Source organism: Culex quinquefasciatus, chromosome 1 (genome assembly GCF_015732765.1).
Source record: "Culex quinquefasciatus strain JHB chromosome 1, VPISU_Cqui_1.0_pri_paternal, whole genome shotgun sequence".
NCBI lineage: Eukaryota > Metazoa > Arthropoda > Insecta > Diptera > Culicidae > Culex > Culex quinquefasciatus.
Window position 1 is genome coordinate 65,113 of NC_051861.1, and position 18,505 is coordinate 83,617.

General features: G+C 34.4%; 1 protein-coding gene across 1 annotated transcript; it reads right to left on the minus strand.

Moving 5' to 3' along the window:
* Positions 1-4,291: 4,291 nt before the first annotated feature.
* On the minus strand, positions 4,292-16,959 carry LOC6032006 (homeotic protein deformed). The gene is made up of 5 exons (XM_038249326.1): positions 16,239-16,959; positions 8,953-9,053; positions 8,306-8,489; positions 5,383-5,747; positions 4,292-5,317 (listed from the first exon to the last, which is right to left on the minus strand). Exons 1-5 carry the CDS (start codon positions 16,696-16,698, stop codon positions 5,018-5,020), a joined length of 1,410 nt encoding a protein of 469 aa, XP_038105254.1. The 5' UTR covers positions 16,699-16,959; the 3' UTR covers positions 4,292-5,017.
* Between the last annotated feature and the right edge of the window lie 1,546 nt (positions 16,960-18,505).

An 18,505-nucleotide genomic window follows, 5' to 3' on the forward strand; every position in this document is an offset into this window, starting at 1 on the left:
TTAAAAAAGTTATGTGCCCAAATGAAATGGCAAGCACGATTTGATTGTCAAAACTCCAGTAGATCCTCGATTCGCAACAATGGCCGATACAACCATAATCCGAAAACAGTTAGTTCAACAGATTAACGAATTTTGTCCGATGTCATTTCATTATTGATTGATCGAGACTCTATGGATTTTTTGACAATTCAGAATGGTTAGTATACCACATATCAAATGAAATCAGAGATTCTGATAGCATTACTAAACTGGCTTACACATAACTGGACTCTGGAATAATAATTATTAGTATTAAACAATCTAGAAAAAGTTACAAAAAAACTAACTATTCCTCCCTATTATCAAACAGATTTTAACCTGTTCCTAACAGACTTTATGAACAAGAAAATTGATACTGAAATAAAAATAATCAATATCTTGCAATTTTACATATTATAAAAGCTGTGATTTCTATCAACACAAGTATATAAATATAAAATAAATGTGTGATATATATTCACATCGGAAACCATCTTTGCAAATAGCCCTGAAACGACGGCAACGTGTGGCTCCATCTCCAGGAAAGTTTGATTGTAAATATTTCCAAACTATAAATAATGGAGTCAAAATTTTTTAAGCAATCTGTTCATATACTATCTCTGAACAAACGCTCCAAGTTTCAACTAATTTGTGTACCGTAAACTGGGGTCAATCGGAACACATGGGGCGAATTGGGACAGCAGTTTTAACCATGTTGGAACACAATATTTTGATTTTTCTGGTTGGTTCGGTTAGAACAGACTCAGACCAACAAAATGTGTGATGTACACATTTCCAAATTTAAAAGCTTAAAGTGCTCTAAAAACTGCTGTCCCTATTCAGACTGAAGTCCCGATTCGCCCCAGATTACGGTACACCAGTTAAAAGAAACAGTAAATAATCAGAACCAAAATCAAATTATATCACAGGTGTGCCTTTAAAGTGAAAAATGTACTGCGTGTTACAAGTGTGTACAGAATCCCTATACATACTAAAATAAGCTTGAATCAATAGTTTAACTGACTTAATTAGTAAATTTTCAAAAACAAGAGATAGCATTTCTTAAAAAACGTGTTTAATTTTTTCTAAGAAGATTTTCAACATCTATTTTTTTATAGAAACATTTTTTCATAGAAGATTTGCTATAAACACCTCATTCCATGGTCCTTGAATAAATTGCTTAACATTAGTAGGTTTCGCTATATTTAGCAAAATAAAAAAAAATCATAACAAATCGGGTTAAAGAAACTAACAAAATGTTCTTGACAAAATTAGTCAAAATATTTCCATAGTTCTGACCATATATAGCAAAATAGAATGATGGATCAATTATAAAAAATCAACTTTTAAATTTTTCACTTTTCGAAAAAGTTTAAGTATAAAGACCACATTTCATGGCCAAAATAATGTTCTTGATAAAATTGGTCAGAATTTCCCATAGTTATGGCGATACATAGCAAAATAAAAAATAATAGCAAATTGGGTTATAGCCACTTAGAAGATTTTTTAACAAATTGTTGATTTCATAAGGGGGGTATAGCCAAACTCCCGAGGTCTAGTGGTACGGGTTTCGCTTTATAAGCGGAAGGTCGATGGCTTGAAACCCATCTGGCGAGGCAATTGGTTAGAAGATTTTTGAACAAATAGTTGATTTCCTTAGGAGGGTATATGAGTAATTAAACAAATCAACTTTAAAATTTTTCACTTTTAAAAAAAGTTTTAGTGTAAAGACCACATTTCATGGTCAAAATAATGTTCTTGACAAAATTTTCCCATCGTTCTGACCAAATTTAGATAATAGAATATAATAACAATTTGTGTCACCTGAAATTTTTTTTTGTACAAATAGTTGATTTCCTTAGGGGGTTTATCAATAATTAAAAAAAAAACAATTTTCAAATTTTTCGCTTTTTTAAAAAGTTGTAGTATTAAGACCTTATTGCATGGCCAAAATAATGTTCATGACAAAATTAGTCAAAATTTTCCCATCGTTCTAACCATATGTAGGGAAACAGCATCTAATTCCAGCGTGCCTCTAATGTTGGCAGGTCAGAACTTTGACATGCAATTAAAGCTAATTAAAAGCGTTTTCAACTGAAATCGAGTGATAAATAGCTCAATAAGAAGTGAGCAAGCAAGTTTCTACCAAAAGTTTTGCAAAATTAGTTGTTTAAATAGTGAAAATCAGCAAATTGGATGGAGTTAGGAGCGAGAGCTTAACCTGCCAAAGATACGAGAATTTCCCCTAGGAAGATAAAAAAATACTAGTAAATTGGATTATAGACGCTAAGAAGACTTTTGAACATGTTGATTTCCTTAGGGGGGTATATCAATAATTAAAAAAATAACTTTCAATTTTTTCACTTTTCTAAAAAGTTTTAGTATAAAACCACATTTCTTGGCCAAAGTAATGTTCTTGACAAAATTAGTCAAAATTTTCTCATCCTTCTATCCATATATATCAAAATAAAAAATAAAAGCAAATTGGGTTATAGACACTTAGAAGATTTTTGAAGAAATTGTTGATTTCCGTAGGGGGGTATATCAGTAATTTAAAAAAAATTAACTTTCAAATTTTTCACTTCTCAACAATGTTTTGGAATAAAGACCTCATTTCATGGCCAAAATAATGTTCTTGACCAAAAATTTCCCATCGTTCTATCCATATATAGCAAAATGAAAAAAATAGCAAATTGGGTTATAGGCACTTGGAAGATTTTTGAACAAATTGTTGATTTCCGTAGGGGGGGTATATCAATAATTTAAAAAAATGAACTTTCAAATTTTTCACTTTTCAACAATGTTTTGGTATTAAGACCTCATTTTATGGCCAAAATAGTGTTCTTGACAAAATTGTTCGAAATTTTCCCATCGTTCTGACCATATTTAGCAAAATAGAAAATAATAACAAATTGGGCCACTTAGAAATTTTTTGAACATACTTATGATTTCCTTAAGGGGGTATACCAACAATAAAAAAACAACTTTCAAATTTTTCACTTTTCAACAAAGGTTTGGTATAAAGATCACATTTTATGGCCAAAATAATGTCCTTGATAAAATTGTTCAACATTTTCCCTGAGTTTAAGTCAAATTCTACAATTAAAACTAATAATAAATTTGGTTATGTTTGTTTTTAAATAGTTGGAATATCAATTGAGAACTTAAGCTAGTTTGCTTTATGTGCATAATTAATACAATTGGCTAGTATGACCCATTAATTACTTTAAAATGACTGAGAATATTTTTATCCAAGATGGTGGCCAAAATGGCAGTGTTTAGGGTGGTACAAATCCGGGCTTCCTTGGGGCTACCCCCTGAAATCAAAGATTGGCCCATCATTAGGCTAAATTCAAGCAAAATAATTTAAATGGGCTAATGTCGAAGTGTAAACAAAGAGTCTATCCTGCTCACGTCAGTTGATGTTAACATTGGAATTGAACAGGATAGACTCTTTGTTTTTACTTCGGCCTCGGACCTATTACAATGTTTTGCTAGAATTCCTTTAGCCGAAATGTGGTTATCATAATGGAGTATCGAATGATTTGTCCAAAGTTTTTCTGGATAATAAGCTCAAGACCATCCACTATACAACCAGCAAGTCTTGTTAGTCTCTGATAAAAGATGTCGTCTCTGCTCTAGGCGTCAGAAATTTTTCGTGGAGAGAGCATCCGAACCACTTTTGTGCCTACAAAAAAAAGTCACAACAATCACAGCAAATCCTTAGTTTTAAATTGCTTTAACTAAATTCCGTTCACTAAAAATGCGTTCATATCACAACTTTGACAATTGCCAATTGCCTAAGCACCAGTTCTTGACACAAGTAACCGATCGTGCCATTAGAAATTCTGTGAATATTCATTGGCAAAATTGTTGACAAAGCTTATCCCTAAAAGGATTAACTTTTTAGGAAACTGCCGGTAGCACTTACCTGCTTATTCATTGACTTCTCCCGGGGTGCCACTGTAGGCTTCTTCAAAGGGACATAAAAGCATATGCTAATCCTTTTTGTGAAGCATGCCGAAACTAATTACACATGTATGCCTTCCGACTGAGCCCACTATTCCCAGCGGTGCATTATCCTTTATTTATGTTTAAACTGAGGAGATTCAAAAGTTAAACTCTTTCGAGGAATTTTTGTTTGCATCGCCCGTTCCCTTTTAAATTGAAAACAAAATGCGGTGTGATATTAGTAAGAAAATAAGCATCGATTTATTTAAAAATACGAGTTTGAATTCCAAGTTTTATTTTGAAACAAGCACATATTTTCAAACGTAATTGTTCAATTTGAAATACTGTATCATCGACTATTTATGGCAAATAAACTAGAAAATTATTTCTTGACAATGGCACTAAACCAAATACAATATTTGTTGAAATCAAATCTATGCACTACAGACTAATATGCCTATTTATACATCTATTTACAGTTCTGATTTTTTCCCTTAAACTACATCACTGTTTTATCCGAATTTTTCGCCATTCTTCATACTGAAGGAATTATGATACGATTCTTACGATCAATTACAAATATATTTTCTTATGCAACTTCGCACACAAAAACTGTGGACACAAAATGAAATTATATATCAATCTTGAAACTATTACTATTCTCAGACTCTTTGTGCACGGTAAGGCTAAGCTTGTAAAAGATTTTATGACAATCAATCAAAATGTTGATGTTAAAAAAATCGAGATTTTCTTGAATTTGAAATTAATAATGCAACAACTTTGTTTCTAAGTTGCTTTGCGACGCATCGAACTGCTTAGCCTTTCCGTGTGCTTATACAGATACAGTTTCATGGGTTAGGTAAGGAAAGTAGATTTTGAAACTGATAATGTTAGTTATTTTTTGTTAGAGAATGGCCTCAGCAATCCCCATCAGGTGAATTTCATTGAACCTTAAAAGTGCGATGTGAAGTATTCAGATCTCGGTGGATTTTGTTAATTTCACAAATGAGCAAAACATGTCTAGCTTTGTTTGACGTTGAAGGCTTTTCTAAAGGGACGTAAGATCATAGTCTTGCTTAATGCTAACGGAATGTGATGCTACGGTATTTACATTACTCGTTGCCGTCGGGTTGTTCAATAAAGATTGGTGCTGCTGTTGACCATGAGACGATGAATCTTGGTTGATGCTGGTGTTGTTATTATTATTATTGTTATTATTATTATTACTAGTCGTCGTCAGCACCCCGGTGACGTCTGATGCAGAAATGTATGGGACCGAAGTAAGATTGCTTCCATTCAATGAATTATGGATGTCCGTCATGCTCTCGAGGCTCTCGGTGCGAAGGCACTGTTTGATCGAAACTTATTATAAACCAACTTTTATTTTACCTCACCGTAGACACCAATACTTACTTCATTTTGAAGACTCATTTGTTTCTTCGCGTTTGATAAGCTTGACGAGTTCCCCTTTCGACCTTTTTTGCCTTGGCCGCCCGTTGAGTTGGTTGTGGAGTTGTTTTTACCTTGATCTCCGTTTTTCTTTCGAACGTTTTTCGTATTCGGCAGTTTGTTATCTTTCTTCCATTTCATCCGCCGATTTTGAAACCATATTTTAATCTGACGCTCTGACAGAACCAGTGTGTGGGCTATTTCTATCCGTCGCCGTCGAGTCAGATAGCGATTGTAATGGAACTCCTTTTCCAGTTCTAAAATTTGATGCCTGGTGTAGGCGGTTCGCTGGCGTTTTGGCTCCATTCCAGGTTGGAATGATCCGTTTGCTGGAGCAAAAATAAAGCAGGAAAAAGAAGATGAAGAGAGCATGAATATAAATGGTAATACTGATTTCTACTACAAGAAATTGATATTAGCACTTTTCCATAAGTACTGCTTGACATGGTATCAACTGTGATAAACGGAAGTAGGATTCTTGAAGAGTTTGAATGTGAAAAAATAATCCCACCCGTATTCCCGAACGTCTGATACTGTTTCTTTTGAATGACACGCAAAGCTCGGCTTGATTGACATGAAAAGTATGAGGTTGATTCCGCCGTTTCTTCAGTATTGAGCAACAGAGGCGAATGTATGTGCGAGCGTATTATGTGTTATGGAACTAGGATTTTTTCTCTTTTTTGCCGTAAAATATGTTGAATATTTTCTAAAAGTTGCCACTAATTCATTTCCAAATGTGGCGAATGAAAAAACAGTGCTTACTCCAATGCGACTGCAAGTGGCTCACCTTGGCATAGTTATCCTTCATGGCTTGCATTTAGCAATTATTTTCATTACCGCGTCTGTACAGCTACGAGACGAGATATCGATAAAAATGACTTGCTGTTTTGTAACGTTCACCGCCAGCCCTTACGAGATGATTGGGCTGTTTTCATACCAAGTATTGCTAATGCTTTGAATATGCGCTGCGCATGCATCGACCGACGTGCCAGCATTTTATGTTGACTTTTTTTTAAAAAGAAATGAATAACGCAAAATTTATTTTTTGGAAAAAACGGATATCTTCCAAAAAATACATTTAAGTTGCAGTTATGTTCCTTATAATTTCAAAGTAACATTTTCCATCATAATATGACAACATGGTCGCAGAGCCACCCTACGGTACCAAACGAATACGGTGAGCAACATTGCAGACCCTCTCGGTCTGGTTAGAGTTATTTGTGTGAACGCCAACGGCAGCTTGCTGAAAGTAGAATCATCGCACAATCATCGTTTCAATCAACACATCTCTTGTGTTTTCCCAAACAGGCAGCACCTTCGCTTTTGGGGCAGGCCTGTTCCGTGTTTCTTTTTTTATTATTACCAATGGTGACGAAGGTAAATTTTCTGTTCTGGATAAAACATACGAAAATAAAACCTTTCTGTCGTCAAAGGCTACTACAGATTTGAATAGATCAAACAGAGCAAATAAGCTCAAAGTTTTAAATCAATCACAATATTTCAAATAAAAACTAATTTCAAAGAGAAAATAAGACATTTGATAGCGGCGAAAACTTTTCGTCTGTCTTCCTAGCCTCTTTTGAGCTGCCTATAAAAAGTTGGCTGTAATTTACTCCTACTTCTTTATTATTAGCAGATGCGACCAGTGACTGCGTCGAGTCAGACGAAAAAGCAGAGTAAACTGTCATAAGTACATCAATTTATATTCTTCAAAAACAGTCTGCAGGAGGAAACTTCTGACAGCTTTTTCTTCACTAGATGTACTGGTTGATAACGAGTCAAATAATAAGGAAGGGTGAACGATTTTGGACGATTTAATCAGATGGTGAAGTAAATCTGAAAGTTGGAATTTTCTAGAACGATTTCATCTCACGCAAGTTTTCAAGTTCACGCCAGTTATCTCATTCTTATAGAAAGGAAATTTTGTGATTCCTATTTAAAATTCATTTTAAAATGTTTTAACATTCAGAAAAATACATATAAATTTGCGCCTGAGTAACAACTTTGCTGAAAATTCTTTAAAAAACTCTTCATAAATATTAGTTGTTATTACAGAATGAATCCCAAAATGCAGTCCGTTTGCTGGCTGGAACCAACTTTAATTAAGCATATTCATATATAAAAATAAAAAACCTAACCTACCTAACTTTTAGAACTCTCAAAACTTGTCAAAAACTGTTTTTTGAGGTTCTTAGGACGCTTGCTTACATACCATTCCGTTCAAAAGAAATGTATATTTTTCTTTTTACAGCAAAACTAATCCTATCAATATCAAACCGTTCACTCCAATCCTAACCCCAAATTTAATCGAGCGTAATGTCCTGTAAATAATTCTAAGAAAGCACATAGTTTTAGTTCTATTGTGGTGAATTTCAAACACACACTGTGTTTTATTTGTTTGAAAGAAAAAAAATAATCAAGGACTAGCATCAATCACATTGCTTCAAACGTCTCTTGTTGCATTCAGGGTGTTTATTAGATTCTATTTTCTTGCATTTTGAAGGTCAGTCATACCGGTCAGCCCAGCAAATGACAATTGGCATTCATATAGCCTCAAACTTATTTTTCAAGTTTACACAAACAACGAACATCAAAGCACATCATCGCCTCCCTTCTTTGTTGTGAGGCGCGAGACTAAAAGCGGTTGAGAGTGATAAATTAGAGGTAATTTATTTTATGTTTTATTTACGCTTCCCTCTTTAGCGACAGGTTTCTTTTGGAAACATCCTAGGGTTGATCATTTGTTATTCGACTATGGGCAATTGATGTCACATTTAGACACTGGTTTATTGATCCACAACCATGATAAGCAGATTTTGTGGAAGCTCAAGTACGTTGAGGTAAGACTACTGAATGATTCTTCATTATTCAAATAGATATTACTTACCCACACCCGCAACGTGGATTTTTTTCATCCAGGGATAAATAATCCTCTCACCGTCGCTCGTAGCTGTCATCATTTCATCTACGAGATCGGTATCGGAATCAAGGTCATCTAAATCACCGTCGTTGGACTCGGTTTCTTCAGGCGATCTATCGAGCATAAGGCGTTCTTCATCCAGATACTCATCCTAAAAGAAGTTGTATGAAGAAAAGTGTAATCATAAGAATACAAAATTTAATTGAATAATCAATTTCTGCAATCCAGAAATATTTCAAGGAAATAAACGAACAAGAGATTAAGACATTTAATCGTAACAACGTTCATAATGCCGATCGGTGTTGACCCTTTTATTTAAATCCAAAACCCATGGTGATTGCATTTTTGGTTGGTACCGACTTCCAGAATTTTGGGACAGGTTAAAGATTGTAAACAATCTAAAGTTGACAAACTTTTAAGGAGTTAATAATAGTGTGTCACGAGCACATTTTCGATTCTTTTATTTGTCACAACTCAAGACAATAGTTTACAAAAGGAATTAGCCCAGTAACTCAAACATTAAAAATATGTCCTTAGCACAAAATGATAAAATTGATTATAAATAACATGAATATCTCATAGAATCAAAATATATAACTTAGAAATAAACTTACTTGATCGGAGCCTACATCCTCGCATCTCAGTCTCATTCCTAGTTCTTGCAACTGCTGTCCAGCTGGCGCCGCTTCCTCTATTCGTCTGTCTAATTTCATACCTGTTTTAGAAGTAAAAAAAATACCACGTCAATAAAAATCACATTTTTTTTTTACTTTGTAAAGTAGAATAAACGTTTGTTTCAAGTTTACAGTAAGTATAACTCTTTTTTTAACTAGCCGAGCAATTAAAAGTGCTATTCACAAGTTTAACGAAGGTTTGTCTCTCTCTTTGAAACATCTAATTTAAAAGTCTTGACGAATTATGAAGTCATTGTTCATAGAAAAAACGTTTCTTAGTCCACCAATTAGGTGGTTGGTTCCTTCCACACATTTACAAAGTTGTCCTAATCCAGATTTGCATTGTTTACGGTCTTACGGCTTATTGAGTCGACTCGGTCCAAACCAGGTTCCAGCACCGAAAAGGACCTGATACAAATAAGTTTATGAATAAAAAAAAATACCTCATACAGACTTTTCCAGAAAACATGCTGACTCTTATTTGAAACAATGGGCAGCATAACATTAAAAATACTTCACTAAACTTAATAATTTTGAATAGGGTCTTATTGGACCCCAACGCGGTTACAAAAATTCAAACCCGGCCAAAATCGATTCAGTCAGTTTTGAGTAATGCGTGATTTCGTCTTCACAGACATTTACAGAATATTGTATGTACTGCCGCTCGAATCTAGTCAGTCTTATTTGTTAAAACGACAAGCCGAGAAAAAGGGTTTAAAATAAAGAATTGCGATCTGAATTAACGTGTGTTGTGCGTTAACTTTTGTAGGAGGAAATTAACCAAAATGTCCGACGACAAAACTCGGCGACAATCAAACAAAAGTACTCGCGACCCGCGAAACGTCACCATATTGGAACAATGTACCGTTTTTTGCCTTTTATTTGTCGGTGTAGCCGAGTTTTGTGGCGAACATTTTAAATAAAAACAAAACTTCATAGTTTTGCCGATTGAATGAATTTAGTAATAATTAACAATCTGTATACGAAGTAGAAGTATGTGAACAATGACTTTTTGCAATTCCGTTGTTACACTCGTGTTTCTCTCGAATGTCGCCAACTCACCTTTAGGTGGTTGGTGCCTTCCTCACATTTAGCGGGTAATGCTTTCCGAAATCTATCCTTCTATCGGATGGGGAAGTAAAACGTCGGTCCATTTGCGTGAAAGAGGTTTTGGGTGACTCACCACACATAACCTTCGGGTGCCTAGAATTGAGCAGAAACTTGCAACAGAGAACTTGCTTTTGCTTTCCGAAATAGACACAAAAGGGCGGTTTCAGTGTTCAATCAATTTCATTATTCATACCATCAGATTGCGTAGTCAGATCATCATAATTCAGGGCACTTATGTGCTTACAACATATGATAGGGTTGTCAGATCTTCAATCTGTTGTAATCTTTGGAAAGGTCTTTTGTTTACCTATCCTATTTACCTATTTGTTTACCAACGACAGGTCGCATGATAGATCCGGACAACGTTTTTATCAACATATCTAAGATCCGGGCTTCAAAAAGTGCATGAATAACTTTTGATAGGGTTATCAGATCTTCAATGTTTTGGACTCGTTGGAAAGGTCTTTTTAATACCTTTCTAAAATTGTATAACATGCCGGGTTTTCTAGCAAAAACCACCCTTTTTACAATCTTCCGGACTTATGTTAAAATCGTTTTTTTCAGCATAACTTTTGAAGTATTTAACTAAACTTTATAATTTTTAATAGCGACTGGGGTCCCACGACGGATCGAATGAGACCAAAACAGAAAAAATCGGTTGAGTCAGTGCCGAGATAATCCAGAGCAAATTTTTTTGATCAACATCCCACCACAGACACAGACATTTGCTTAGAATTTGATTCTGAGTCGATATGTATACGTGTGGGTGGGTCCAGGAGGTCAAATTAAGAATTTCATTTTTCGAGTGATTTTATAGCCTTTCCTCAGTGATATGAGGAAGGCAAAAAGACCGTAGGGTCATTTTTCTGGGTAGAGACATCATGGACAAAGTTTCATCCAAATAAAAAAAATACAAAGAAAAGTAGAGAACCACTCAACAGTCGTGACATTTGTAAAAAGCTCTCCAAAAAGAGCCACACCACAAACACACACCCTTGTTTGAAACTTTTCTAAACTGTTCTAATGCATCAAAGCTCTGTCGAGATACGCATCACTCTAGGCGAGCAAGTGGGAGAAAAGAGAGAGAGCAAAGTATGAAGAGAAGAGAAAATCTCCGTATTTTGCACTCTCCCTGATTGCGCGCTTTTTCACAGCCTGTCTTAGAGGCACATTCATAGCGTTTATTGTGTACACATGGGTGGGCTTTCAGTGTATTTTTTGGACGCGTTGTATGGGAACTCGTGCATGGACGAAAGCCGACCAGGTTAGCGGCTGCTTTGGAGATTTTGCAGTGCGTGGTGAATTTTCATAGTACCGTAAACCGGGGTGACTTTGATAGGATTTCAATTTATTTTTGGAATATTTTTCAACTGGTAAGGCTTGTCTTGAGATTATTATTTTCAAAACATATACTGAGGTAGCCCACACATGGTCCATATACCATTTTTGAAAAAAAGTTTTTCCAATAGTGTTTTAAAAAATAGTTCCGTTGAAAAATTCTTATTTTGAATTCCGGGGTGACTTTGATAGTCATAGTTTTTCTTGTTAAAATCAGATTTAAGGTGTTCAAACGTTATTTTTACAACAAATGTAACATTACTAAGGTTGCTTATTTAGTTTTCTAGGAAAAAATCAATGTTTATATTTAGTTACCTAAGTTTATAAGCTTTTTAACAAAATACATATAAGTTTTAGGTAAAATTGTATAAAAGTCAGAATTTTGCCTGAAATTCGTTAAAACTTGTTATGTTTATAAAATTATCGATAAATATTGCATTTAAAACTGAATTAGAAGCAAAAATCAAAAGTTTTCACATTTTATATGAAATTTGTTCAACTGAAAATGCCTATGAAACAAGAGATTTTTATTTATTTATGTTTCAATAATATTTATTATTTACAAACTTATTCAACCTTCTCCTAGTGGAAAATTGTCCAAAGAATTCGAAAATGCATTCCGTTTTCCAATTCAAAATTATGTGCGTTGAGAAAAACATGACACTTTGAGAAGATTTAAATAATGTTTTTCATCAACATTTTCTTAATTATAGTTAACTAACTTTTTAAACTTTTAAAAATTTCATGAAAGTTTTTCTTGAGGTACTTTGAACACTTCTCTACCACGGTCAGTATGATTCTGAACCATTCCGTACGTATTTAAGTTGTTCTCTTCATTTTTCGGAAAAATCTCAAACCTATCAAAGTCACCCCGTTTTACGGTACGTTTTATGTCATGATTCCGTTTGGTTATTCCATGATTCTGAACGTGACGAGGCAATAGCTTAAATAGGACATTTTCAAAAAAAAGCTCTAGAAATATTGTTGTTAACATATTTTATAGTTTGTTCATAAAACCGTTGCAAATATTTTTCAAAGTTTATGTCGACTGTTAGAAATTTTATTAAACAATTTAGTACTAGGTCCCGGTCATGGTAGAAAGGAAGAAGGAATAATAAACAATAAAAACAATGTAAGACCGCAGAAACAGAATTTAAAAAAAATGTTGGAGTGGAAAAATGAGTAGTGGTTTGTCATTAAGCACATTCTTGACGCGTTTATTTTTCTTATCGGAACCAACCTAGCTATTGCGAGCTTTATGCTCGGCTAGTGTGTGCACGGTCAACCAAGCTAAGAAGCATAGAAAAAGGCTTTATACGTACACAGAAAAAATAATGTTAATTACATTATTATATATCATCTTTTATGTCAGAAAAAAGGTGTAATTTTACCTTTGGAAATGTGTAATTTTACCACTTTTCTGGTGTAATGCCACTTTTTGAGGTAAAATTACTTCATAAAAGAGATAATATTCAACCTACCAAAATTACAGCTTCCAAATTTACATTATTTTTTTTACTTTGCAGAAACAGTTATGTTACTATCATAATTTAACTAAATTTCAATTATTTCAAGATTTTTTTTCCCTTAATTTGACGATTTTTTTTAATCTGTTGTTTCGAAAATCATAAATGCGAAAATAAGCTTTATGAAATGTGTTTAGGCCGATGCAAATATTTAAAAAAGTTTTTGTCCCTCGGCCCTGGCCGAGGTCAAGGGAGGGGCAAAAAAATATAAAAATTTAAATAACAAGCCATAATCTTCACATTTAAATGAAAAAAGTGTTTAAAAATGCATTTTACACTAGTTCAGTTGTTTTGCAATCATTAGTTTTCAAAAAATCTAAGATCTGACAAAAACAAAAATTGTATCGAAAAAAAAGATTTTGCATCGAAAATTTTCAAAAAATCTTAAGATTTTTTAATAAACGCAAACATGCTAAAAATGATTTTAAACGCAGGAGAATGTATTTTAATTTGATTTCAGCTGGTTGCACTTGAATTTTCATTGAAATTTTGAAGTTTATTGTAAAAATATTTTTTTTGCCCCCTAATTTTTTGGGCCAATTTTGAAGGGGGGAGGGGGAGTGACAAAAACTTTTAAAAATATTTGTACCAGCCTTAAAATAGCTTGTACAAAGATTTCCTTTAAAAACAACTTTTTTTTGAATACTGACTTTTTCACCTGAAATATGTTCAAGGGGGAAGCAGTAAAATGTAAAAACAATCACTGATACTCTATGCTTAAGGCTACCAACTGTACAGATTTTTTCCTTACCGCATGGAATTTCGACCTTCTCCGCGGATTTTTAACAGGCCGGAATTTTTGTACGGAATTTTTGGCATAATACGGATTTGTACGGAATTTTAACAACTTTTTAAAAATGTCATTGCTTTTTTGATTGGGCCAAAGCTTTCTCTAATTAGATATTTTTATTTAACTGACATTTTGATTTTAAAGGGATAACTTGCATAACTTTCCGGGTTTTCCTCAGTTCAAACTTGATTGTCAATGATTGTTCTTTTCAAAATCCTTACAAAACATATTTATTAAATAAAAGATCAAATTTTGGCTTGTGAATACCTTGTGTTGTGCTTGTATTTATAGGACCTCTAGAAATGTTTTCGTGAAAACACTAACAACGATATTATTCGTAAAAGCAAACTTGACATTTCGTAAACTTTTAAACGTTTAACAAAAATATTTTTTATTCCCAAATTCCAAACTTATCTAAATAAATCCTTGACAGTTTTTGTTATACCATGGTGTCATATCGGTAAAGTATACGGATTTTGGCTCAGCAAGAGTTGGTAGCCTTTGTCTATGCTGGACATTGCCATTTAATGGGGACTTTAATAAATATAAAAGTTATGATCAAACTTTGTTGTCACAATCAAAAAGTATTCATCATCTGATTTCGCCTCAACACGTTTATACTGGCGTAGTCAGATCCCTTAAAAGAGTAAATATGCTCACTGGGAATACTGACCGGTAGGGGATGGGTTTCGACTAGCGGCGTTCTGGATTTCCAATCCAGACGTCTTGAGTTCGATTCTCGTACCGGGATGATGAACTAATAGTTTCATATTTATGGAAAAAAATGTGCTGATAATCAATTCGGCCACGCTTCGCCTCTGTGTGCAAGAATAAAAACTTCCAAAAACCAAGGGCAAATGGCCTTCACCTGTGTGGAATTCTCCACCATTAGGGCCAATACGCACCTCCAAAAAACGGGTCAAGTAATGGCTTTATGGACAGCAGAAGTAGAGGAAACGATTTCTTGGGGCTTTTCTTCACCCTCTCTTGCCCGCGTGCTCTGGTTACTTCCGAAGGGCGTATATCGCTTTAATAGAAAAGCAGGTTTTACAACGTGTAATAGGCCTGTATGTAGAATAAATTCTGCATTATTTTATTGAATTTTATGTATTATTACATCCCGAAATATGTAGTTCATTAGCATCGCAAATCTATTTAAACGAAATGTTCTAGCCTTTTCCACTTTCCGATCAGGCTAAGGCGCCAATTCGCTTTCTAAGTGCTGGGTTTGAATTCCGTCGGTTGCAACTTTTTTTTATGTGTTAAAATAAATGTACATGCGGTGTGTAATATTAAGTGACTTTACTCACAAAAGGTGAAGTGCACGCTTTTGCATTTGATTTTTTTGCTTTTTTTTGTAGAAATTCTCAGTTAAATCAAGGTGTTTCGTAATTGTGGGAGAATCAATAACATCCCAGAATTATGGAACAGAAAATTTTCAGGCAGTGTTTTACTGCACTTTTGTTGCCACGCGGCTGTTTGATTGTATTGAAATAAAACTTCAACCATTATCTTAAAAAATGTGTGTAGAATGCAATTTCAACAAAAACTGAAAAAACAATCAAACGATTCAGCAGGAATTTTGTGTATCCAAAATATATAATAGTTGATTCATATATTTCAAGCAAATTAAATTTAAATGCCAATGTAGAAATGTAAACAAAGAGTCTGCTTACATTTGGAGCTGTCAAATATCTCACCATCAACCGGTGGCGTTGAGCTTTCGATGGATTTGTCTATTGGTTATAACGATTGGTAGATCGCCACCACTTATTCACACGTGTATATGTGACGATCGAGTATCAGGTCGGTGCGTTTATATTTCTGGAATGTCTACTCTTAAATGCTGTTAAAGAATTAAAGTTGAAAATAATCGTTTCGATGATTTTGTAACTCATTAGTTTGGCAATATTAGGAAAATTAATGAACGGGTTATTTTCATGTCTGATGTCGATGCGTTTCGATTATGTCATGTCTGATAAAATCTGTAAAAAAATGATATTATATCGCTATTTCGAAGTAACCCTTAAAATGTCAAAGCAATCGTCAACGTAAAGATAAAGTGTCTAATATATAAAATTCCAAAAAATGTAAAAAAAATGAAACCCGAGCAAACGCCATTGAATAATGATTGCATTCGATAATCCATCAAATTTCTATTTTGTAAATTCTTGGAAAATGGGGTATTTTAAATTGTATTTTTATAACATTACGTAACAAGTGGAAGAATGTATTTTACGTAAAAAGCATAAAATGAAACCATGAACACTACAACCCGCTGGTTTTGACATTCTCTATTGCAAGATTTTATAACGGCCCCTAAACGTCGAAGGTTTGTACAGAGGGAACACACTAGTCCTTCCTCCTACATTGATATTCGATCGCAAAACTTGAAGACTGCGAGTTATGCGTTTATTTGAGGCACAAATTATATCTAGATTGGAAATAAAATAGTTGATTACCTAATTCTTGTAAACCTAACGCAGTATTGCTGACTTCACTTCCTGGACAATGCAGCGGTACATCCATGTGGTGTCCACTACCACTATAGTATCCAGAGTAATACGTCGTTGAGTCTGTCACGTATCCATTATTTTGATTTGGCGTTGAGTTGCTTGATTGTGATGGTTGCACAGCTGCAGGCGCGGAAATCGGGCCTGGCAGATGCATTTGTGCTGGAGAGACGTATCCATTGTGATGATGGTAGTAATGGCCACTCATACCATATTGATAACTATTATTATGATGCAGCACATCATGCTGTGTTTGATGCAAGTATTCATTTCCGGTTTGACTAATTCCATCAACATTGTTGTACCCCGTTGAATGGAACCCATATTCATCACTCGGTGGGAACTTTGGTTCAATATTGATACCCATTGATTGAAGGTGATGAGGATATCCCATTAAAAATGAGCTCATTTTCTGTTATTCACCAATATCACTATAAATCGATTCACTTCACTATACAGACACAATCATTTTTTCTGAAATTCACTAATTTTAGTTAATCCCAAGTATTGATATTTGTGATCACTTGTATTTTACGCGGTAGCACGACACAACCGGCAACAATCCAAAATCGAAGAGATATCGTAGATTTGATTAAGGAACGATAATCCAAGGCCTCGAAACAGCGACCGTCCGCGCGCACGTCTGCATCGATCGACAAACTCTTTTGTTATGCAGTTGACGAAGTGTAGTAAACAAGAACAGTGCTGATTTTACATTTCTTAGATATTAAGATTTATGCATACTTCTTTTCTCTTTCCTTCGTTCACCTCATACTTCCTACACAACGCAACACTATTTCTGAGTCAAAAACAACACACTAAAATAAGCTCCGCCCTTCTGGAGCATGTCGCTCTTGTCGTTTATGCGATGATTTACGGAGTGGGAAAGAGACAGATATTTTTCGTCTGTGCACATCTACACGAGGGTTCCGTTTGTGGCAACAGGGAGAGAAGAAGTGATGCCAGAAATTATATGTTCTTTGATTGTTGTCTTTACGGAAAAGTCTTGGAATTGAAAGAAATCACTTTATCACTTGAAAAGAAGAAAGAGAAAAAATCCGAAGGGAGCATGGCTCTTCTCTCGATCGAAAGATCGATAAAAAGATTCGAATAAAATCATCATCTTGATTATTCGGCGGAACATCTTTTTCACTACTACACTTGCAAGTGTAACGTCACACGTCAAAAAATTACCCGTCACATTTTGTAGATGGGCAATGTGCATAAACAAATTGAAATAAATATTATTAAGTGGTGCTGACAAGGAAACTCACAATAAATCATCAGCAGATTGATTTTCTTGGAGAATTTCGGGAACGATTTTCTTTTGCGTGATTTGCCTCCTCTCTCTTTCGCGGGTGAAGAATGTTCGCAAGCGAAATTGATTTTTTTGCGATTATTCCATCCCTGCGGTCATGTAGATTGAATGTGACCCAACCTTAAGCTATAATGAAAAATGCAAGCAAGAAAAACTTTTGTGTTTAATAGATGGATAGATCACTGTTACTGCTGTTTGTGTTATGCGAGGTTGTGAATATCTTTTTCCTACACCATTAAAAAGGTTTAAGAAATGGCCACTCCCCACCATAGAAATTGTGAGGGTTTTTTTTCGAAAACAAAAGAAACTAGCATTTTTTTTTGAATATTATTTTTGTTTCAATTTCAATTCAATATTAGTACAAAGTGGATTGTTGAAACAGATAGCTGTGAACGCTCATCTGATTTATCCCTAGTTTTTGAGGAACTAATCAACAATTTTACAACACCATCTAATTGTACATCGGTCAAAGAATGTGAGGCTTTAAGGGTCATTCATAAACCACTTGGTCACATATTTCAAATTCGTGGTGTTGAGTTTATTTAAAATATTTTTTGTATTCTGCGTAGAAAGTTGCCAATCGCCTGCCTCCTCATCGAAGTGTTTACGTGGTTTGGCTGTTTTACAACATTTTTTTGACATGGAATGGAAATCGTGTGAAAGATGGGAAATAAAAGAGAGTTTTGAATAATGTGAAATTAAAAAATGTTCCAAATGCGACCATCGCAATCTTAAGTTCGTCAGTTCGAATCTAGATGTGAAAAGTACTGTATGCGTAAGAGATTTTAGTGCAAGCTCCATACTAATTTTTGAACGCTTAAAAACGTCTTGCAACTGAGACCATAAAACCTGTGGCTTATAGAGTGGGTCGGATGGGTTTGTTTATACTTATTCAATC

Bases quoted from the DNA above. Each gene is read 5' to 3' on its own strand.
- LOC6032006 (XM_038249326.1), bottom strand. From the start codon at position 16,698: ATGAGCTCATTTTTAATGGGATATCCTCATCACCTTCAATCAATGGGT. The intron at 5,748-8,305 runs GTAAGTAATATC...TTTTTGCTCCAG, and splicing joins AATCCACGTTGCGGGTGTGG to CAAACGGATCATTCCAACCT. The intron at 5,318-5,382 runs GTAAGTATTGGT...TCGATCAAACAG, and splicing joins AAATGAGTCTTCAAAATGAA to TGCCTTCGCACCGAGAGCCT.